General features: G+C 44.6%; 1 protein-coding gene and 1 pseudogene across 24 annotated transcripts in view; one reads left to right on the top strand and one right to left on the bottom strand.

Moving 5' to 3' along the window:
• Window positions 1-494: 494 nt before the first annotated feature.
• The window catches only part of Golga4 (golgi autoantigen, golgin subfamily a, 4), a 76,324-nt gene continuing 53,935 nt past the window's right edge, over window positions 495-22,883 (bottom strand). For 13 of the 24 annotated variants that reach the window (XM_006512187.4, XM_017313473.2, XM_017313475.2 and 10 more), the window contains 10 exons: window positions 22,591-22,712; window positions 22,142-22,272; window positions 17,347-17,457; window positions 16,035-16,055; window positions 15,765-15,833; window positions 13,975-14,050; window positions 9,993-10,096; window positions 5,786-5,872; window positions 3,408-3,472; window positions 495-1,165 (listed from right to left, as the gene is read on the bottom strand). In XM_006512187.4, coding sequence (XP_006512250.1) covers window positions 3,443-3,472; window positions 5,786-5,872; window positions 9,993-10,096; window positions 13,975-14,050; window positions 15,765-15,833; window positions 16,035-16,055; window positions 17,347-17,457; window positions 22,142-22,272; window positions 22,591-22,712 — 751 coding nt within the window. In that variant the 3' untranslated portion in view covers window positions 495-1,165; window positions 3,408-3,442. Of the gene's footprint in view, window positions 1,166-3,407; window positions 3,473-5,785; window positions 6,792-9,992; window positions 10,097-13,974; window positions 14,051-15,764; window positions 15,834-16,034; window positions 16,056-17,346; window positions 17,458-22,141; window positions 22,273-22,590; window positions 22,713-22,883 lie in introns of all 24 variants that reach the window. The other 11 variants (XM_006512189.4, NM_018748.3, XM_017313483.1 and 8 more) reach the window with 9 other exon arrangements.
• Window positions 10,743-11,406, top strand: Gm18935 (predicted gene, 18935; annotated as a pseudogene).

Raw genomic sequence — 22,883 nt, 5'->3', positions numbered from 1 at the left:
AGAGGCATAAAAGACAAGAAGGGAGCTACAGTTGTAGGGTGTGGGTGGCCCCTCCCTCACAGCGCAGGAAACCCCAAGAGGGTGGCAGGCTGGCTGGATAACCAACATTCCATCCCGTGCAGAGGTTTTACAGATCTAAGAGTCTGAGAACCATGTTCCCCCGGATGTGAGGAGTGTGTGGACCCTTCTGAGCAGTTCTCACAGCTTCCCGCCCAGAAACTTCCTTTCATTAGGCATAAGAACAATCAGTGACTCCCAGAGCAGAAACCCTCCTATAACGTGTGTGTGTGTGTGTGCGTGTGTGTGTGTGTGTGTGTGTCCATATCCTCCTCATTGCTCGTGTGGCTTTGAACATACACACGCACATCTGTCCTACTGACCAGCAGTCAGCTGGCCTGACAGCCCTCACTCCATTACCAACCTGAACTGGAACACGGGTGCTTAGCCATCTTGAAGTGATTTCAACTTAAAAAGAAGCACAATGAACACTATTATATAGGAAATAAACTTTATTTATCTGATCCTCTGAGATGACATGGCCAACAGTCACAGAGCTGCAGACAATAGGATTATGTACTATTTACAATTTACAGTAGTATTTTTTCCTCTGAAAAATAATATAAGTCCAAAAGCTAGGTAAACATGAGGTACTGCCATTTGGGACTTATCATAGCATAAAGAACTAGGCTTTAGCAAATATTCAAAAAATCAATCTGTGAAACAGTCAATTAAAATCTCTAATTTATCAGAAAAAAATTCACTAAGTTTCACCTCAAAATATATTGCACAAGTCTTTAGGAAGAAAAAGAAACCACCCTAAAATAAATAAGGAAGATGGACAGTTCTTTAAAGAGAGGGAGAACACAAGAAAAAGACACTGAAGAGCCAAGCCAGGTGGGGCCAGTCAGAACAGCCTTTAAACCACAGAAAACTTCCCAAGAAAAAACTGAATAAAAAAGGACAAACCCACCACCATCTCCCCACCAAAAGCGCCTGCTTCCACAGCAATGTATCTGAGGCCAGAGTAGCATCTGCCTTCAAGCTACACCAATGGCCTGTAATGACAGCGCCATTCTCTAAAAGCCCCACAGGTGGACAGCTTCCCAGGCAGCGGCTGCCCAGCCTCACTCTCTCCATTTCTTCAAGATGAGGTTCGGAGCCATGACTGAAAGGAAGAAAAAAGGACACTAGGGTGAAATAAGGAAACAAACAAGTAAGCTCCTACAGCCAGCTTGTGTGAGATCTGTTTTGTTTCTTCAAGATAAGGTAAATTCACACTCTAGGGATGACAGTAAAAAAGTACAAATGTTAATTCCTGTTGGAATATTCTAGAATGATTTAAACTGTCAATCAAATGATTGATTGTCAGCAATCCCAGAAGGCAGTGCTGCTGAGCGCTGACAAGAGCCCGGGCACAGCCTGTGCTGTGTGGGCACTCCCACCAAGGCAGCTCTTCAGACAGGGCTTACAGTGAAGGCCTTGGTCCCACCATGCCAGTATGTGCATTTGCTACACTCTCTGGAATGCTCGCAGCAAGACAGATGCGCTGTGGTGTAAAAGGCTAAGCTTCACTGGAAGTTCATTAAAACTTAAAAAACGCTGAGACAAACCCAGACTTTTCCTAAGAATTTCCTGGATTCAATTGTTAAATGCAGGGACTCAGATCTGAGTAGTTTAAGAGAAGTCAACAAACTGCCCATTGACACTCAGCAGGGGACATGGTAAGGCATTCTGAGTATTCACAAAGCTGGCCCAACAATCATGCTGGCCCTGGGAACCTGATGGAGAAATGGAAAAAACAAAAAACAAAAACCTTCTGATAAGGTTGCTTCTTTTCAATGATTATTTTGAAACCTTGGCTTGTACCCACTTAGGAAACAAAAGTGGGCTCAACCGAGCTCACAAACCAGTGCTATGAAAGCAAAGACCAGGGACCCAAGAGCATGACCACTCAGTGTTGTGTGTGCTCTCTGTGGAACCTGAGATCTTAAATATTTACAAGAGGTTTCATTTGAAAAATGGGAAAATTGAACATTTATTACGTATAGTATCAAATAACAAGTGTTCTCTAGCTAGTGAGTTTATCAAGTGTGGTAATCCTACTGACGTTAAGATGCACTCACTATCCACTTATGTCTGCCCTTATGTCTGTCGAATGCTTGCTGTAAGCATGATGTTTACAGGTAACTGCCAATGTTTCACAAACGGGAGATACATGGAGAGAAACCAAGAGTGACAACAGGGAGAGACTTTCACAAAATGTTAGAAACGTAAAAGTGATGGCAGATGTGGGCATTCACTCAGGTATTTTTGCAAAGCTTAGGTTTCAAACCAGAAGTCAAATGGACAAGCAATCAGTCAACAGCGATGCTGAGCACACGTTCCCAGTGTAAGAGAGCAGCTGTCTGCAGCGCTGCAGTGTGGCACAGCTCTCAGGACTCACTGCTGGCCAGGTCTCATCGCTTACTATTAAAGCAAACTAATGAAACCAGCCCCATGGAGCACACTGGAATGACTCAGCTCCAGATAACCTTGAAAGCAAATTAAATCAAAAGGAGCCTCAATGCAGGCGGTTTTTTTGTTTGTTTGTTTTTGTTTTTAAAAAGGCAAACAAAATTTAAAAACAAACAAAGAAAATCAGAGGCTGCTTAAAAGCACTGGCCACTCTTGGAAGAGGATCTGAGTTCGGGTCCCAATGCCCACATGGTAGCTCAGAGTCCATTATCATCGGGTATAGTCAGATGTTAGTCACTGAGATTCAACTTAGCTGTGATTCATGAGAATTACAGCAAGTTTAAGGTAAATGTGCACCCCAAGTGTTTATGGCAATGTTCAATCAAGCTAATGACAACGACTACTGTGTGAGTCTGGGGATCCTTAAATGTTGAGGACTAGTAAACGGTGGGAAACATTTTAGACAATTACATTTCCTCGTAATAAATGCTCACCAGAGACAGCCATATTCAATTAAACCAGGCTGCTGAGGAACACCCACAGAACATACATACGCGCTGTCTTCAAGTGAGCTGTGTGATCTTGGGATGCAATAAAACTGTGTTTAGTTTTAATCAACTTTATTAGTTCTCTCTTTTTTTTCTTTCAACCTAGCATTCTCATTAGGCTCTGCAGAACGTGGGCTCTCTTCACTTGAATCTGAAGCACAGCACAGCACATCCTCACTTGCACCCACAAGTATCCTTCATCTCTCCATCATAATCTGCAGCCATTCTTGGTGGCTGTTAGTCCATGTATCAGTCTATTTCACAGAATCAACAGAAAGCAACTACATGAACCCAATGTCATAATCATGTCCATTAAAAAGAACAAAATAATCCCAGCAAAATGGTTGCTGGCATACAATACACGTGATCTCTGTACCAAAGATACAAACATGGCTGTCCACTCACCACATGCTTACTAAGCACAGCCTGACTGACGGGTATCAGAAGATGCCACTGCGAGGTGAGGTGAACTACAAAGCCAAGAGGAAAAGCTTATTGGGTTAGTTTTCAGACAAGTAGTGCAGTGGTTACAGTGTGCATATGAAGCGGACAGAACTACAGATGGTACCTCAGTCATTTCAAATTCAGGGTCACCGGGCAAAGCATAAGGAGTATGTAATACTTCCCCATCCTAGGTTCTTACTGTCAATGTTCCCTTAAAGGTTTAAATGCTGAAAGGTGCATTAACTGCCAAGTAAATTACAGGGGTTTATATTATGAAGTGACTTTTGTTGTAATTCCATTACCATACACATTAAAATTTGATTTACATAATTTCAGCTTACCCCCATGAATTTTTAGAAGTCAATGAATTTGAAATTCATATATGCAATACACCTGTATATTGAATTCTCATTCCTAAAAGGTGTCAATTTTATCACTGAATAATTCCCTCATAATTCAACAGACTGTCAGGAGCAGCTGCACCATGCTGCGATTCTAATGCAAAGGAACTCGATGTCAGCGCGGTTCACCGTAGCAAGCTTCTTGAGTAGATCCCACGGCCGAGTTTCAGAAGGCCAGCCACCATCCAACATCATTAACTCACATCATGGTTTGCTTTGCAATGGCAGTATGACAGCAAAGGCTGTTAACCAGAGCTGAGCTCATTTCTGGATGGTGTGACAAGCCTCGAAGTGTGTGTGTGTGTGTGTATACACAATGAAGTTAGTAAAAAGGAGCACAATGAAACAAACTAGGACAATGTTTCACCACACACAGCATCCTAAGGTTAGTATTTTGCGCAAGAGAATCTGCAGAAGCACACAGACAGGAATGTGGACATCCCATGTCTATTCTTCTAAGGTTAGGAACCTCTTATTAGAGAATTGAATAAAGAGGAGTCAGGTGGAACTAGTCAATGCTTTATGTGACCCACAACAACATTGAGCGGGACTTCTTCTGCTCCAACCTCTAAGTGCTGGGATCATAGGCATGTCCCCTGGCCTGCCACAGTCATAATCTTGGCATGGAGCCAATAGTCTCATGTTGAAGATTATGGAAGATTTCCTAAGTAATTTTCCTGAATTGTTTATAACATTTTAGAAAGTGATCTGTCATTTCTTATCCTAACAATGTCAGCCAAACCACTTTCTCAATTAAAAACATATTAGCATATGCATTGTTTTCATGAAGCACCATTTGTATTTGCATTTGTTCTCCAGCCCACCTGGCAGACATCTTGCTACATGCCAGGGTCTGCTAAGTCTCATGGTGGGGTGGAAGCCTTCATCTCAAGTGCTATAAGGTGCTGATGATTTATTAACTTAGGGGAAACGAGCGAGACCAACAAAGCCACCATGGTCTGTCAAGGACCAATCCCAACTACACATGAGGCTGGGGACGTAGCTCGGTGGCCAGGGCTCCAGCACACATAAGGCTCTGGTTTCAGTCTCCAGTACCACAAAGCACGGGAGCAACAGACAACATGGAAGACGAGTGAGCACAGCGAGCAAGTGAGCAAGGAAAGCAAACCCTGGCAGAGCGGGGCGGGGGGGGGGGGGGGCGGGGGGGGGAGCAGACATGTGGGTTTATGATTCCGGGGTCTGTAGCACTTTAGTGAGAAAGTGCGCTTTTAGGAAAAATTAAGAACAGGCTTCTCTATAACAAAAGACTCTCTTGATTCCAATTTCAGCCAATTACATTATACTTTATAAATGAAATTCTCTTAAAGATACAGGAAAGGATCCTGTACAAATATCAAGACTCTTTAGACTGATAAAAAGATCAGTCAATTTGATTAGTTTTCAACTTACAGGATGTACCCCACTTCATGCCCATACATTACTTCACATTTCCTACACATCTATTTCATCATTCGAATGGTCTGCTGGGCCTATCTGTCATTCACATATAATTAAATGGGAGTTACCATTTATCCCTAAAAGTAACGCTTCCATATTCTTCATAACTTCAAATTTCCTACATTCTCTGTAACAACTCCAGGAGCAGATGGCTGCAGACTCAATGTATTCAGCCAGCCAAGGGCCATGACACACGCTTCACCCCTTCCTAGGATGAATGCTGCTTTACTCAAGCTCTGGGAACCCCCACACCACAAATGTGGCATCAACTGTCCCACTAAGAACTCTTTCCCTTGAGAGTCCCCATCAAACCTGCCTGGGATTAACTTTCTTAATGCCTATCCACTGCCACTGCTGAGTCGTGGTACAAAAGACATTCAAAAACTTGCAAGTTCTTTTACAAAGAGAAAGGCTCCACAAACGAGGCAGGCTATAAACTGTAAGAAAGCTGTCTCCCTACAGCTGACTTCTGGAACTTACCATCAGACGAGCATCTTCTCTTTCCAAAATTTTCTGAGCCTGATCATCAGGGAATTTCAGGACAGTGGTTATAACTTTGGCCATGGTCTAGAAGCAACAGGAAAGGGATCATTGGCAGAGGACGAGGCAAACAAGTCTCACAGCATTCGGACATGTTCTGCAGGATTCCTTAGTGCTCTCAATGGAAGTCACGGACAAAGAAGTATGATGTGAAGGTGTCAGTCAAGGAAGTAAAGACCAGCACTAGCGTCTCAATTTAAGAGGGCTTCTTACAAGCTCTACCTTTGAATTACTTCAGATAACGTATCTCCAATAGCATGAAGCTGAATAAAGATCTAACTGTTAATTTTTTATCTCATTAAGATGAAACTTCATCACGAATTCATCTGAACAGCCTTATATTTGCAGTAACCTACAGGATACATTGCCAAAACAGATGCTCTAGGTAATTAGATACATTGCCAAAACAGATGCTCTAGGTAACTGGGATTAGAGGCTCTAACTAAGTCACATCATATGTCTCGTAGACATGGGCTACTGCATGGACATGAACATGCTCAGAAGTTACTTTTCAAGACATGCAGCATGTCAGCCTAATAGAAATCACATATTAAAGGAACACAGATGTTGTGTTTGGTAGAACACATGATGAATCAAAACATTACACATGGGAGTTTGCAAAACAAGATCATAAACTGTGCAGATCAGAATAAATATACCGTAAGTCAGACTGTCACCCCAAAAGCTCCTGGAAAATTCTCCTCAAAGGTTGAAAACTCCCTATTGTGTATCAAGATGAGATGTGGTTAGGCAGACAGAGAGGAGAGAAGATGTCAACATGAGGTGAGAATGGTAATGAGCTCAGTGCTTACATCTCAGGTCAGGTGGTGCTCTCTCCTGGGGACTCCTAGAGAACATGGTAGAGCATCCCAGAAGAGGGAACCAGTGCCCATGGCTACATGAACTCTGTGTGTAGGCCTGTGTGTTTGGTGGCAGCAGTGGGGCTCTGGGAAAAGTTGTAGGAAAAAAATCAGCACAATATTATCAACCCAAAATTTTGGAACTATATTCATATCACCAGAAAAAATTTAATTAATAACAAAAAGGGAAGAAACTAACATCTTTAAATTCCTATTACCTGTAGAGAGCTGAGGCAGAACAGTGCATATTCCTAACAATAGCTCAACCAGCTCAACTGAGACTGTTTTCAGCTGCAAACCCCACATACAATGACTTTAGTTTCAGACATCTTTCTTGGTTTTGGCTTTGCCATTTTAATGGCTTTAACAATATTTTTAAAATGCCATTTAAAACAACCACATTCTTGGAGGATCTGTGAGGCGTTGACAACACCTCCTTAAATTATATTAACAGACAGAACACAAGCTAGTGTGTTAAACTTGAGTATAGAGATCAGGTATATGTGTCATGAACTGGCAAAAAGAAGTAAGAAGTAGAAACTATTTCAGTATTTTCTTTTTACACAGAGAGGACTTCTTCTGTATTACTATTAAGATTCCCCTCCCCTCCAGGTACCAAAAATCTAAAATTCAAAGGTTCAGTTATATAGAACATTTCCTTATTTTCAGTATCATATGTATCAAAGCTTTCATTCTGAAACCACACAGGCATGTTCAAACATGTTTACAAAGACACAACCGTGAACTGTGACTAGCTGTCTCTTCCCACTTACAGACACCACTAAATGGAAAATCCATCCCTAAGTTCATCAGTGGCCCAGAATCCATACCTGACAACCATAAGGCCTCCAGCTGGCTCTTGCTACACTGTGGAAAGAAATCAGACTGTCTACTCTCCAAACCACATCCTCAGGTCCTAGTTAGTTAGGAAGGCAAAGTTCAAATGAGCCACCTGCTTTAATGAGCAGGCTCTTCAGCTGATGTCTCCTCAGGAGATGCCTCTTCAATGACACTTACAGAGCAAAACGGAAGGTAGACTGGATTTCAGTATCAATGAGGAAGCAGAGGACCAAAGCCCACGAAGAGGAAGAAAGCAGGGCTGAAGTAGCTCCATAAGGTAAGAGCATGTGCACAGAGCATGTGCAGCTCCTCCAAGCACCTGCCTCAGAAAGGATGCTGCAGCCAAAGGAGGTGAAGAGAAGCAGGTGGTGACTCATGGGGACTGCCGATGCAGGCAGGCAGCACAGCGCCAAGTCCTTCCTCCGAAGGCTGCTGGCCACTTCTGAGTTCTTTGTTAAAGCAAGCCACAACAGATGCACCTAAAACCAGCTCTATTCTTGTTGGCCATTTCAGAACTATCTTCTCTGTGATACATACACACAGGTAAAATTCTGGAAGCACTTCAGATCCTCTAGCCTTCCAGACTGTGTGGTCCTAGCTGGGAACTCTTGGGCTTCACAGGTAGAGTTCAGCTGGACCAGACTCCTGGGACTCAGGGAGCTCACACATGGCTTTCTTGGGCCTTCACTTAGCTGCTGCCCACCTTGCACAAGTGCTGAGGACTCCCTATCAAAACCTACTTCTCCCCTTGCTTAGAGCCCAGTCTACCTTGACCCTCCACAAGTGAAGCCTTAAGTCCTTACCCTGCACTCTGCTCCACAGCCTGCTTAACTAAGAACTAGGCACTGTTCAATTCCAGTCAGCAACAGCATTGGCGTCCACATCACTACCTACTATGACAGTCCATATAGCAATGAATGGACAGTAGATTAAGCGTCAGTTTCAAAGTTTACTTGTGAAATGTGATGAAGACTCATAGACTGTTCATCCTTAGCCAGATAATCACAACAAACACAGACAAAGGTGGATGAAGAGCTGGGTCACTGAGGCAGCGGCCTTCCAAGCTGTGACTCAAAGTGAATGAAGGCTCACAGAGGACAAGGTTATATTTGGCTTGGGCTGTGTCTCTCTTCCAGAGGCTCAAACTTGGAAACCACACTTCCCAAGCACTACACTTCCCGGGAGCAACAGGCTGCAGCTAGCATGTTAGACTCAGGAAGGCCACGATCTGTTAGCCACAACACTTGAACCACAACATTAGAGTCTAAAGTGTCTACAGTCCTGAGAGCTCAGCCTTCCACCCAGTACATATGCTCAAAATGTTACCCATCCACCAAGCTGCAAATCCAGGCTGCTTTAGCCCCTGTGAGAGCACAGCATGAGAACAGAGTCATTCAGTGCCTTTGCTTTATGAGGAGAGATGAACCAAGGAAAGGCACTGGGCCACAATGAACTAACAGACCCTGCTCTGTGACACATGCTCACGGTTGATTACTTTAACATAACTCAAAGGGTCTGATGGCCACACATGGGGGTATATACCTAGAATTCCAGCTCCTGGGAGGCAAAGCAGGTCATCACACAGCAAGACGTTGCCTCAAAAGTCCAAAACCAAAACCAAGGGAGTGTGTGTGTGTATAACACCTCCCTAAACTTGTTTGATTAAAAAAAAAAACAACAACAAAAAACCCCCTTAATGTCTATATATACTAAGATATATACTGACGCTTCTCTATGTATCCCACAAAGCTGTAATACTATCTTTAGGTCTTTATCTCTACCCTTGCTCTCTTTGGTTTTATATGTATTTTCCGTATCACTCTCTGGATTAGCATCTCTATAACTCACACAAAGTCACAGTCATGATATGCAGACGATGTAAATCCCATGAGGAGTCTACAAGCATCAAAAGCAGAAACTGATTGCAGTGGAAATTTTTACCGATAAAGAAGCTCATGAACTTCCCTAACTCCGTTCATTCCACTCAAGATATATTTACCAGATGTCTAACTTAAGGTTTAAAATAAACAAGTCACATATAGTAAAGTACGGCTCTGTATCAAGAACCTTATGTAGGAGCTATGTTCTAGAGAACAAATTGACCAACAGTTCCTACTTGCATTAGCATGGTCATTTAAACATGATCAATATCCAGCATATGTAGAAACGACTTGTAACAGATTAAATTATCCCTCAGTGTTTCTTAGCAGTCACTGTCATGGAGATAGAATGATGATTCACAGTGCTATCTATCTGCAGGGCCCTAAAACCTCCTTAAAATACAATTGCTTTTCCTACTTTTAAGATCTAAAATAACACACACACACACACACACACACACAGTTCATTTTTGTGAACACAATCTGCCCATACGACCTACTGGTGTACATACTATCAGTGTGTGTGCTAAAAGCAATCTCGTAGAAGTCACGAGGCGGGATCTATACCTTAGTCTCGCGACCCATCATATATTCAAACATCACTTTTCGCAAATACTCAAACTCGGTAGGTTCTCCGAAGAGTGAGACCTCAGTGTGGTACAAATTGCCACCTGTCAAAAAAGACAAAATCAAATTACAAAAGGAAACCCAAATAGCTAATCACTCAGTAAACAGACACATCAGGAAGCAAGGGGCCAGAAAGAGGCTTGTGCCCCATTAGCTGCCCTGTGCTGTGCACATGCTCACACTATGGATATCCCAACTACTATAGTAGAAGCAAAAATTAGAACTGTTGTAAATTTTCTATTTCCTGTATGCATTCTTCTCCTACAAGAGCATACAACAAGCATACAAGCTCCTTAACTGTGGTATTTCTCTACTAAATAGTACATGGATGACCTGAGATATTCCAGTGGCTAACATGACCATTTTCATGTTATCAAGGATTTAAGACATTTTTAGTTTCTTTTTAAGCATCCCAATATTAAAGTACTTAGTTTCAATCACATTTTCAAAAATGCTTTGAAACACAAATAAGAAACCAGAAGTGTGTAAAGTCGCAGTATCATAGTGATTTTTAAAAGACTTTCATGTGAACTGGGCCCAGTGGCACAGCCTGAAATCCCAGCCATGTGAGACCTCTAGTAGATTATTGAGTATATGAAGGGAGGAAACAGAAAGAGGAGATAAGGTCGATCTTTGGGTCCGGGTATCAAAGACAGCAGAAACTGGACCAAGCATATTATGTTTCCGCGGCAGGGCATGGAGACCTCTGTGCACAGACAGTTATTCCTAAAGGAGGAACAGCTAGAGGAGGTGACCCGGTCTGCTGGGGGTCATCTGGAGACCGGTCCCTTGGGCTCCCTGTGCAGACCATTCTAAAGGAGGCTGCCACTGAGAGCGGTCAGCCTGGACCTTGGAAATGGCCCCTCCTGGATAGGCCTGGAAAGTCCAGAGCCAGGGCAGCAAGGTCTTCAGGCTGCAGCTCGCTCAGCCAAAAGTGCCTTCCGTGCTATGTCCCATAGGATCCAGGAGTCCTGTCAGTGGCACCAAGTGGCTAATGGAGACACAGGTGAAAGTGAGGAGGAAGCCAGGAGCCCAGAAAGACAGATGGTCGCCACCACCCAGTTTGAGCCAAAAAAACACTTGGCTATGCAGAAACACTAGAATGCTTCAGAGGGGGACACCCTCGCCTCTCTGGGCAGATGGCTCCACAAGCCCATTGTCATCAGCAGCTAAGGAGAGAGGCTGCCCTCCAGAGCCCCTGTTCCTCTACAGATCCTCTCTGCTCTCCCAGTGAGTCTGACAGTGACCTAGAGCCTGTGGGAGCTGGAATCCAGCATCTTCAGCTGTCTCAAAAGCTGGACAGAGCCATGAAGGCTGAAGAGAGGGTGACATGACCGTCTCCCTTATCCATGAATGAGGACAGCAAGTATCCTACAGGAAGCCGGCTCTGTCTAGCCACCAAACCACCAGGATGTCCATGCCACCCAACCCATGAACTTCCTGGAGGTGGCATTGGGTTTATCAGCATCCCCAGGCCACTGCTAACAAGGACTTAACTAACATGGGGTCCAGAACCCTTCTACTTCACTATATCTGGGCCCACTGGTAACCACTGGCCACAGCCTGAGAGTTATTTTGGAAGACCTTGAAGAGGTGGTGGGAACTGCCCATGTTCCCCCAGGGGACTCTTGGACTCTGGCACACTCTCCTGGCTCTCCAGCCTCATAGTTGTCCATCCATATTAGGAATGTACCAGAAGATGGCAGACAGTTCTGAGTCTGGAAACCAGAACCAAGGCCTGGCAGGAGTCATCCCATGAACCCTCGCCCTATATTCCTAGGGCAGAGATTCAGGAGGACCCACTTTCACCGCTGCTCCTCACCCCCAGGCCCCCACAGGAAGAGAGGATATATTTGCAGACTGCAAGCCTCAGCTCATAAAGCCTACTTCAAAGCTCCACGTGGGGGCACTGTGGTATGCAGGGAGGGGAACCCTGTTCGAAAGCAGTGTCTTCTCTTTGTAAATTATTTAAGTCATCTGCTATGCTATTTTATTACAAAGATACTAGTGTGTCAGTTTCATAGATCACATTGTTTTTCATAATAAAAGCTTGCTTTCTAAAGAAGAAGAAGAAGAAGAAGAAGAAGAAGAAGAAGAAGAAGAAGAAGAAGAAGAAGAAGAAGAAGGAGGGAAGGAAGGAAGGAAGGAAGGAAGGAAGGAAGGAAGGAAGGAAGGAAGGAAGGAAGGAAGGAAAGAAAGAAAGAAAGAAAGAAAGAAAGAAAGAAAGAAAGAAAGAAAGAAAGAAAGAAAGAGGAGATAAGAGTAATAGTAATGGATTTGCTAAAAGTATATTGTATGCATACATGGAAATGTCCTGAAAGCTCATTAATTTGTATAATTAATATATACTAATAAAAAACAAAACAAGGCAAATAATCAGGGTATTTAACAACTTATGGAAAAGAAAATGGCAAGTTAACTTTCAAGGACATGGAAACATAAGGCCCTCCACCAAGGAAGGAGTGCATGCTGCTAAACCAAGGAGGGGCACAACAGTCCCTAGTGAGGCTCAACCTACACAGTTAAAATGCTGTACCAAGTGTCTTCAGCCACGATACACGCAGCAGTAGAGAGGCCACTGGGGTGCCCAGGGTCAGGCATTATGGAACAAATACAGAAACATCTAGGTGTACCTTATGACATGTCAGTTCTCTTCTCAGTCCTATTATTTCCCAGGAAATCTTTCACATGCAGACTATGGAACACGTGTATGAGCATGTACCAGACTAACAGAATAAAATACACAACCTAGATGACTCACACATTAAGCAAAAGAAATGGATCATGTAAATTCCCTAACTTGGTAAATCTAAATACCATGTTTCCAGAAACTTTATAGACAGATGTTAAATAAGAGGACAGAAGACTGAGTATCACGGCCTCAGAGGGATTCAGCACCATAAGGTGCTGAGTTTATTATTACACAGGTACACCTAGAGCTCAGTGGGAACAGAGATGCTTCACCTCTCCCTACAGGAGGTGGGCACTCAGATGGCACCACGGGAGGTGGGTATTCAAATGTTACTCCTTAAAGCAGCAGCATGGAGGAGAGATGTGTGCACAGCCCATTAGGCTTCTTAGATTCCTTTCATCATTTAAATGTGCTGATACATGCAATGTGTGAAAACAAAGTCTGGCACTGAAACTTAGTGTCGTGTACCTGAGACACACGGCTAAAGACACGGCAGGCATGGACTGACAAGCGCTGCAGGTCTCACTCCCAAAGGAAACCTACACAGGCTCGGGGAAGAACAGGCCGAGACGGAAGTTGCCATGGGCTGGGAGGGAAGGTGGGAAGGAGCTGCTCATTGTTCAAAGGAGGCAGATTCCGGCATCACAGTAGAAATCCCTTCAAGACAGATGGCTATTACACTGGGGACAGTGATGTATTATATTATGCGAGTTGGCAGGACTGGGTTTAAAGCATTCCCACCATGCGCTTGGCTGGATGAGAACAGAACACACAAACTCATGGACTTGAACATTTGGTCCCCAGCTCTGGAACTTGTTTTGGGAAGAAGTAGGAGGTGTGGCCTCACTGGAGGTGGTGTGACACTGTGGAGTAGACTTTGAAATTTCAAAAACCACAGCAAGCCCAGGGTCTCTCTCTACCTCCTGTCTGTGGCTCTAAATCCTCACCTTCTTCCCCACTGCTGCCTATGCCTGCCTGCTTGTTCCCATGTCCCAGACATGATCATCATACGAAACTGGAAGCAAGTCCAGTTGTCTCTTCACCGCAGAACAGTAACTAAGACTCACAACAATATGTACCAGTGAGCTCAACTTGTGCATTGCACAGTGAATAACTGCAAAAGCATCATGGTACAGGAAGTATACATAATCTGTACTTGTCAACTACTAACAAAGATACATAATAAAATAAGAGAAGAATATGAACTGAATATGGCAGAAGTCAGCTCACCTTTGTAAGGTGTCCCCACAGTTGCTGCACATGCATTCTTTTCATATCTTTTCAAACGGTCTTCTAAATTATGGACCTAAAAATAATATTCAAGCCATACCATAAAATTAACATGGAAATCACAAGGAATGAAAAGAAAGCTACAGTCACTGCCTTTCCTACTGCTAAAGGAACAGGATATACAGATACAATGAACAGTATATACAGATACAATGAACAGTATATACAGATACAATGAACAGTATATACAGATAAAATTAAAAGAAATCGTTTCCTCGGTAGAAACTAAAAGCATATTTAATGAAAGGAAAACTACATAAATTGAATTTTATTAAAATCAAAAACTTTTGTGTGTCAAAAGACTGTATCAAAAATGTGAAAAGACAAATTGTAAAACAGGAGAAATATTTACAAATCACATGTCTGATAAGGAATGTGTGTCTAGACACATAAGTCCTTACATCTCAACAACAAAAAGAAAACAGAAATCCAAAAACAATCAATGAATACTACATCACTCCACAGAAGAGATACAAAGAGCCAACAAGCCAACAAGTGGTTAGTGTCATTAATCACTAGAAACAAGGTAAACTGACACCACATGAAATGATGTATGCTACCTCCTCACATGGCTACAATCAGAACCCTGTTGATAAGGATGTAAAAAAATGGAGTCCTGATAAACCAGTGACGTGATTCAGCATGGAGCAGTTGCTATGAAAAACAGTGTGGCCATTTCTCAAGAAGTTTTAATATAGAAAGCCACTGTACTCCTTCCCAGACATCTACCTAAAAGAACAGCAAGTGCCCAAACAAAAAGGGACACACAAGGTCAGGCACTGTAGCATGCTCCTTCAATCCCAGCGCTCAGGCAGGAGGATACCTGTCTGTGCCAGGCTGGTTTACAGAGTGAGCTTCAGGACTGGCAGCACTGCACAGAGAAACCCTGGCTCACAAGAGAAAACAAGAAGGGATACACAACACAAATGCTCCTAACAGCACTACTTGCTACAGACAAAGGTGAAAACAACCCAAATGTGTATAAACTGGCAGATGGCTCTATACCATGAGATAGGATTCATATACTGCTCACAGGAGGAGTTAAGTATGAGGCAGCTGGGAGCAGTAGCCCGTGCCTCTTATCTCGGCCAGGACTACACAGTAAAAGACAGCCAACATGAATGGACAGAGACCATAAGCTGCCTCACTACTGAAGCTGCCATCACAGGTTGTGTACTGTATGGTTCCATTCACTGAAATGCGTGCAGCATGCAAATCACAGCAACAGAAAGCAGAGTAGTGGCTGTCAGAGTCGGAAGGGAGACAGCAAGAAGGAATGACAGTTAAGTATAAAGTTGAAACAGATCCAAATAGAAGTGTAAAACGATGAAAACGATGAATTTACGTTATGTGAACTTTACCACAATAAAAACGATTAATGCAATGTTCCAGTTTGGGCCTGGAGGAATGGCTCAGGGCTCAGGAGCACTGGCTGCTCTGCTAGAGGACCAGGGTTCAATTCCTAGTGCCCACATGGCAGTTCACACCTGTAACTTATTTCATGGGGTCCATGGCAACAGGTATGCACATTGTGTACAGATATAAGCATGCAAGCAAAATACCTATACAAATAGAATAAATTAACCTTAAAAAAAAAAAAAAAAACCCTAGTGTTCCAGTATAAATATATGCAATTACAGATGTAAGGTCTCATGCACTCGTGAATTTGGAAATAAAACTTCAGAGCAACTATGAAGTCGTCATCACACATCAGCCACGCGTGCCTGTACCTGTTCTCTCAACTCCTGCTCCTTCAGCTTGGAGTCGCTGATCAGAGTGGTCTTCTGCGCTAGTTGTGTCTGAAAGAGCAGAAGAAGCCAGATGGAAAGGAGTGTGTCCCTCAATGCCTGGGCCTACTTCTTTCTGTTGCAAAAAACGTTCTTTGTAGAAACAGTATCTACGTTTTAACTTGCTAAATTGGAGAGGGCTGGGGGGAGGGAGGAGCTGGTGTTCCTAAAATGTACTAGCTTCAGTAATCTTCAATGAAAAACTAATCTTACCTGTAGCTCCAAAATTGTTACCTGGAGATTAAAGAAAAGAATATAAGCTATAAAACCCACAGGTAGAGGAAACTATAAAACAGAGCACCATGAAATGATGAGAAAACAAGAAGCGAGCAGGTCTTAAATAAAGCAACTTCAATTCATTGTTTCTAACCTGGTCTATTTCTGTTACCCAAACTGTCCACATGCAAACATACATAACACAGAGGAAAGGACTGGAAGGCTGCGACAGCTCTCACAGTAGCTGTCATGTCAGAAAGGGGGACAGATGCCCAACACAAGTGGTAATCTCTATCCTTCAGAATTACTGACACAGGAATATGTTTGTCCATCATGCACTTAACTTCGTGGGTACATATGTCCCATCTTTCAAAGTCCTGTAACACATTTCTGAGCACAACCTCTGAGGCCCATGCTAGGCTCTGACTACACAGTATTTCTCATGGAACTCAGCACTCAAAGCCTTAGAACTTAGAAGGAACACTGCATCAGCTTGATGCCAGCGATTTGGGAGGCGGAGCTGGGAAGACGGCTTGAGCAGAAGCTGACTAAACTCAAGGCTCAAGCCTGGGAAACATGGCAGGACCTACCATCTCAAGTAAAACAAAGTCAAAACATTGAGAATGGAGAGACTACGGGAACAGTTCTGTGTATGGATAGTCTCTTCCCTCTTCTGAGACAAGGATAAGAACTCAGCATCTGTGTCGGCTTCACAATGCACCAACACTCTGTCAGTGAGGATACAGCATCAATACTCTTGAGGCCAGGGAAGCTCCTGGTACGAAGACACGTGTTTTCATAGAAGCAGTACTTAACAGCAAAGGTGTGCCCTCACCCACAGCCACACGCTAAGCAGACAGACAGAACTTGTTCACAGCTCTCTGTAACAGGAAAAAGGCCCTTTTCACTTGGTCGCTAGTGAGGGGTGCTGCTCAGACAGGCTTTTAGAGGCTTCGTCCCTGCACTCTGGAAAGGAGAGCCACGTAGCTGGCTGTTGAGAAACTGCAGCCCTCAGTGACTGATAACCTGTAAGAAATCTCAAGGGTGGAGTTGCAGTCTGCTAGATTGTCTGTGGAAAGGCCAGGAAGCACTGAGAAACAGCAAAGTTTAGCTTTGAATGTGGAAGCCTGGATTTAAATTCCAGTACTGCACTTAACATGAGATCTGAACATTTGGTTTTAATTGCATTGAGTGAAAAAGGAACTTGAGTTCTCAAAGGCCCTTGGGTCAAATGAGCTGAATGTGTGGCAGTGGGCAAGCCAAGCTGAGGAAATGGCCACACTTCCCAGACCCCCGAGAAGCAGCTCACACTGTCCTTGGTGCTCTCCTCCTGCTCCAGCCTCTGCTGGTATTTCTTCTGGAGCTCCTCGAGCTGGGTCTGCAGGTCCGTCACTTTGCCAGTCATTTCTTCTTCACGGGCCTTCAGCATGAAAACAGCAATGTGGCAATGTTAAAAAGCAGGCAGAGGGAGAGTTACCCAACAGTCACACATGTGTGGGACACAGAACTCGTCACTCCTTCCTGACCCAATCTAAGGCTGGACCAGCGCTGCTCACTCTTCTTGGAATGCCATGGCTCCCATACACTGCCTCTGTCCCTGTCAACCAAGGCCAGCAGCTGCTTCCCCCATGGTATCATCAGGTCTGACTGTGCACAGATCCTAGGGTTTAAGGCTGGGTGCTGTCTATAGTGGGGTTCCTACAGATACTCAGGAAATAAGGGAGTACTTTCCCACTGGGTAACTCACGAGTTGGTCCTTGAAGCTTGTCTACTGACCTGCACATTTCATACCCATCCGTCCTCACATCACGCCGGCAGTGCTCAAGTAACATAATACAACAAACGAAAAATAGACAAGGCTGAACCAGAAAAGACTTAGATGACTTTTGTCCCCACGGTCCTGCTTAGAAGTCTGACACACAGATCACCTTCTGTTGTGTTCTAAGGGCACTCAGATCTTGCCTCAGTCAGACATCATGCGAGACCTCTGTGCTAACTGATCTCGCTGAGTGAGCACCGCCTCTAGGCGTCACTGAACAGGAGCGGACTGTCAGACGCCTGGGAAGCACCGTTCTCAAAGACAAGCAGAAGGCTAGGCACAAACAGTGTGATGAGCACAGGACACTTGAAAAATCCGATTCTTCTCATGAAACTTTCCGAAGCTACGGGAAACAAAGCAGCAGAGCCCAGGCTGTGGTGCTGGGCATCAGACGTCTCCTCAGCGAGGTACACCGACCTAGCCCCGCACGCAATACCATTGCCCTGTAACTGAAAGGTCACTGTCCGAGGCCTTGGCTGCTTTGAGTCCACCTGCACATCCCTGTGGCTACCCAGACTCCATAGCTACTTACTCAGGCACATTCAGACATTCAGCTATGTCCGACACTTCCTTTGATAGCTGCAGATTACCAAATAAGCTAAGGCAAGCCTTCTAAGCATTAGAAAAAAATCCCAATACATTGTCCAGAACTTAAAAATAGCTCTGGACCTGGAGCCACCAACAAGGTACCACCAGGCCCTGTGCAAATCCCTAGTTTATCAAAACAGAAAGAAGAAAAGGAGGAAGAGGGAAGGAGGAGAGAGACAAGCAGAGGTTCTGTCCCTTAAAAACAACAAACAAGAATGAAAGTGATTCTCACTATATTGATTCAAGCTTTTCTAAATAAAAATTAAAGTGAAAACCTTTTAAAGATGCAGCACAGAGAGGCCAGGGGCTGACTCAGCAGATAAAGTGTCTGCTACACAGCCCTGATTCACAGGGAAAAGCCAGGTTTGGTGGTACAGGTCCATACCCCACGTCTTGGTGGGACGTTCCCGAGGGTCAATCCACCACGGGAGTTCCAGCTTCAGTGAGTGACTGAGCCACAGGAAGCAAGATGGGGAGCGACTGAGGAAGATGCCTGACATGTGTATGCCGCTATGTGTCCGTTGCTGTGACAGGGTCACTGTACACACCATGACCATGGCAACTCTTACAAAGAACTACTTGAGGTTTGCTTACAGTTTCAGAGGGTTTGTCTGTCTTCATCATGGTGGGAGCAATGGCAGCATGTGTGGCCTTGGAGCAGTGGCTCAGATCCACCACAGCCTGATCCAAAGGCAACTGGCAGAGATCTAGGACTGGACCTGGCATGGACTTTTGAAACCTCAAAGCTACTCGCAGTGACACACCCTCTCCAATAAAGCCATACCTCCTACTAATCCTACTCAAACATCCACCAACTGGACTAGACATTCAAATACGGGAGCCTACAGGGACCATTCTTATTCCAACCAGCACAGCCACATAAGCCGCACAGAGCAGCAGTGGTGAAGGAAGACTCAGAGCATGGGCAGAGGTAATGCACGTGAAGAACCGTGAAGAAGCGGCTCCGGCTGAGTTACGTGTGCGGACCTCACAGAGAGTGCAGCCTCGCTAGGCACTTACACTGTCACAGACAGCAGAGGAGATAGGGAACCAGCATATGCCAGCACCATGCCGGGGATACACGCACAACTGTCACCCTAACTAAGGGAATGCACTTGTGTGTGAGGGGCCTAAAGACATCTGAAGCAAAAGCAAGGTTCCATTCTTCATGTGTGGGAAGTATGAATGGTACCTGAACCAGCAACCCTGGCATGGAAGGTGGAAGCTGGTGATCAAAGTCATTTTCACGGTAAGATCATGGCGGCATGAGCTACATAGGACCATGTCTCAAAAACCCAAACCAACAACAGAAAGAAACATCTATGATCAGGAGGGAACCTGAAACATTTTGTGCTTACATTTGTTATTACAACATCTCAGAGCGACCATGAAGGATGGGGAAAGCGCAGTATCCCATGGTCAGAGGTAAAGGGGGGAGGGAAGAGGAAGAGAGGAGAACAGAGCAGTTTTGCTCTGAGTCCTGAAGCCTGGACTGCCCATTATGCTGACTTAAGGGCAAGCGCTCCCATCTGATTCGTTAAGCCAGTTGACACACACTATTATTCAATTAAAGCTCCCCTTTCTGAAAACGCAGTTACTAGAAGATGCCCAGGCACTCAGTGCATAAGGCAGCGAGCTCTAGCTATCAGGCTCAGGAAGGAGCCTGCGAAAGAGTCAGCTCAGTTGGTCCCACACTGCTGTCCCACAGCTCAGCTTGGAGGGCAGCTCCCTTCACACAGCCTCCAGAGGACTACAGTTACCTATCTTCCTGTTCCTCACCCTAGACCCACAGAGGGCTGTCACAGTGGCGAACAGTCTACTCCCTTAGCACCCAAATACCCATATAAATATACTCCCTGTACTGGCTAGTTTTGTGTCAACTTGACACAGCTGGAGTTATCACAGAGAAAGGAGCTTCAGTTGGGGAAATGCCTCCGTGAGATCCAGCTGTAAGGCATTTTCTCAATTAGTGATCAAGGGGGAAAGGCCCCTTGTGGGTGGGACCACCTCTGGGCTGGTAGTCTTGGGTTCTATAAGAGAGCAGGCTGAGCGAGCCAGGGAAGGCAAGCCAGTAAAGAACATCCCTCCATGGCCTCTGCATCAGCTCCTGCTTTCTGACCTGCTTGAGTTCCAGTCCTGACCTCCTTTGGTGATGAACAGCAGTGTGGAAGTGTAAGCCGAATAAACCCTTTCCTCCCCAACTTGCTTCTTGGTCATGATGTTTGTGCAGGAATAGAAACCCTGACTAATACACTCCCTTAGAACCCATATACCCATATACATATACTCCCTTAGCACCCATATACCCATATACAGAGGAGGAATTACACAAAAGAGCTATTTCTCTCTCTGAAGCTGCCAGGCTTGAATTTTCTCACACCAAAAAATAGCTGTTACCTTCTTAAAGTTCCTTTCTTGGGTTTTATTTATGAAATATGTGAAGGTAATGACGAATCTTTATTCTAGAACTCAATAGATAGTGTTAGGCAAATCATTTAACTAAGGCTGCCTTCCCTTCTGTATAAAAACAAAAGAAAACAAAAGCACAGTAACAAATACCAGAAGACAGAACTAAACTATGTTTATCAGGTATACTAGATATACTAGACCATAAAAAATTCCATAAGGAGTCAAAAAGTGACTGTATTTATTTATATTGAGACAAAGTCTTATGCCCAGGGCTGGCCTTGAACTCCTGATGCTCCTAACCCAGCTCCTGAAGTGTGCCAGGATCATAGGCACCAACACCTCAATGGGATTGTTAAAAATGCATTTATTATCTATGTGTCTACATGAGACCAGATGTACCATGTGCATTGAAATGCCCATGAATTTATGTGTACCATGCATGTGCAGTGCCCACAGAGCACAGAAGAGAACACCGGGTGCTCTGGAACTGGAGTTACAGTTAGCTGTGAGCCACCACATAGGCGCTGGGAACTGAACCTGGATGCTCGCTCTGCAGGAGCAGTCAGAGCTCTTAACCACTGAGCCATCACTCCAGCTCCCTGGCTGTATTTTTAAAAACTCAGCACAAATATACTCTGAAAGCCTAAGAAAATGTGCAATTATTTTAATTTTCCTAATGAGATTTAAACCTTGCACACTGCACAAAGGTGGCATTCCATATCCTGAAATTTCACTCAATTTGATTACATTTAAAACAATGACTGTCACCATCTATCCCTCCCTCACATGCAGTGCTGACGCAGCTGAAGTACGGCTCTTCTGGAACAACAAGTGTCTCCCGGCGTGTGACGCAGTAAGGTTATCTTACGTAATACGCCAACAGAGAATAAGTGACAGTGCTGTGTCTGAAAACATCCATGGGGTCCAAGTTCTGACCCTCGTTTGTGGTCTCTTTTACTCTGCTACTGCAATGCCACTGTATTACATACTCTGAAACAGCATCTACTGAACACAAAACACTTAGCTGATAAATCTCCTTTTCCTATACAGTCCACCCTGGACCATCAAATTCTGCAGCGAGTGGCGAGGAAGGAGGTTGGCTACTGTCCTGGGAAGACTATGGCTAGGGTGAGCCGCCTCAGACACAGGCTGCACTTGCTCCCAGACTTAACCCAAGCACAAAGCCTCACTTTAGCTTCTCAAAGACGTCTCTCCATGTGAGAAGCCAGAATATTCAGCGCTACCGTAAAACACTGCTACACTTCAAAAGAGAAGGAAACCAAGGTACATCGAGTATCTCCTCGTATCTCCTGGCTGTCCTTCTCAGATCATCCTCTTTCTCCGCGATCTTTCTATGCAACTGCTGTGTCTCTTCTTGGTGGCTTTCCAGAAGTTCGGCTTCCACCTCTTGGGCCTTATCTAATAAAAGAAAAGGGACATAAATGAGAAATCATGTTTGTGACTATATGCCAACGGCAATAGGAACTTCTCATTTCAAATTAATGCTGATGAAATGCAGCAGAGCAGGCGTGGGGAGGCGCTGCTTCTCGCCAAAGGCCAGTGAGTGATGGCGAGGCAGGTTAGAGGACGTTCAGGAGGACAAGTGCACTTTCTGGACAAGGACCGTTTTCCCTGAGTTTAATGACACACAGCACCTACCACATGGGAAAGGAGAGTAAGCTTCAACTGTGGGCTCCCTGAGGGTGGTGTCCCTGCCGAGCTCAAAGCTGTGCTTACCAATGGTCTCCTGGACAGTTCTTTCCAGCTCCTGCTCCTTCTGTGCCAGTTGTGTGTTAAACTCCCGCATCAGCTGCTTCAGTGTGGACGTGTGCTTCAACTCAAGATCCTCTTGCTCCTGTCTGAGAACAAGAGTGGACAGCGGTGACTGCTGCTGCCTCCACAGAGCAAACAGGGACCAGGCTTCAGAAGAATGGGACTTCACTGCTGGGGAAACCACTCTGAGTGTGTGTGTATGTGTGTGTGTGTGTGTGTGTATGTGTGTGTGTAAAGAGAACAGCGCATACAAAGTG

This window comes from Mus musculus, chromosome 9 (genome assembly GCF_000001635.26).
Source record: "Mus musculus strain C57BL/6J chromosome 9, GRCm38.p6 C57BL/6J".
Classification (NCBI taxonomy): Eukaryota; Metazoa; Chordata; class Mammalia; order Rodentia; family Muridae; genus Mus; species Mus musculus.
This window is presented reverse-complemented; position numbering and strand designations above follow the sequence as displayed.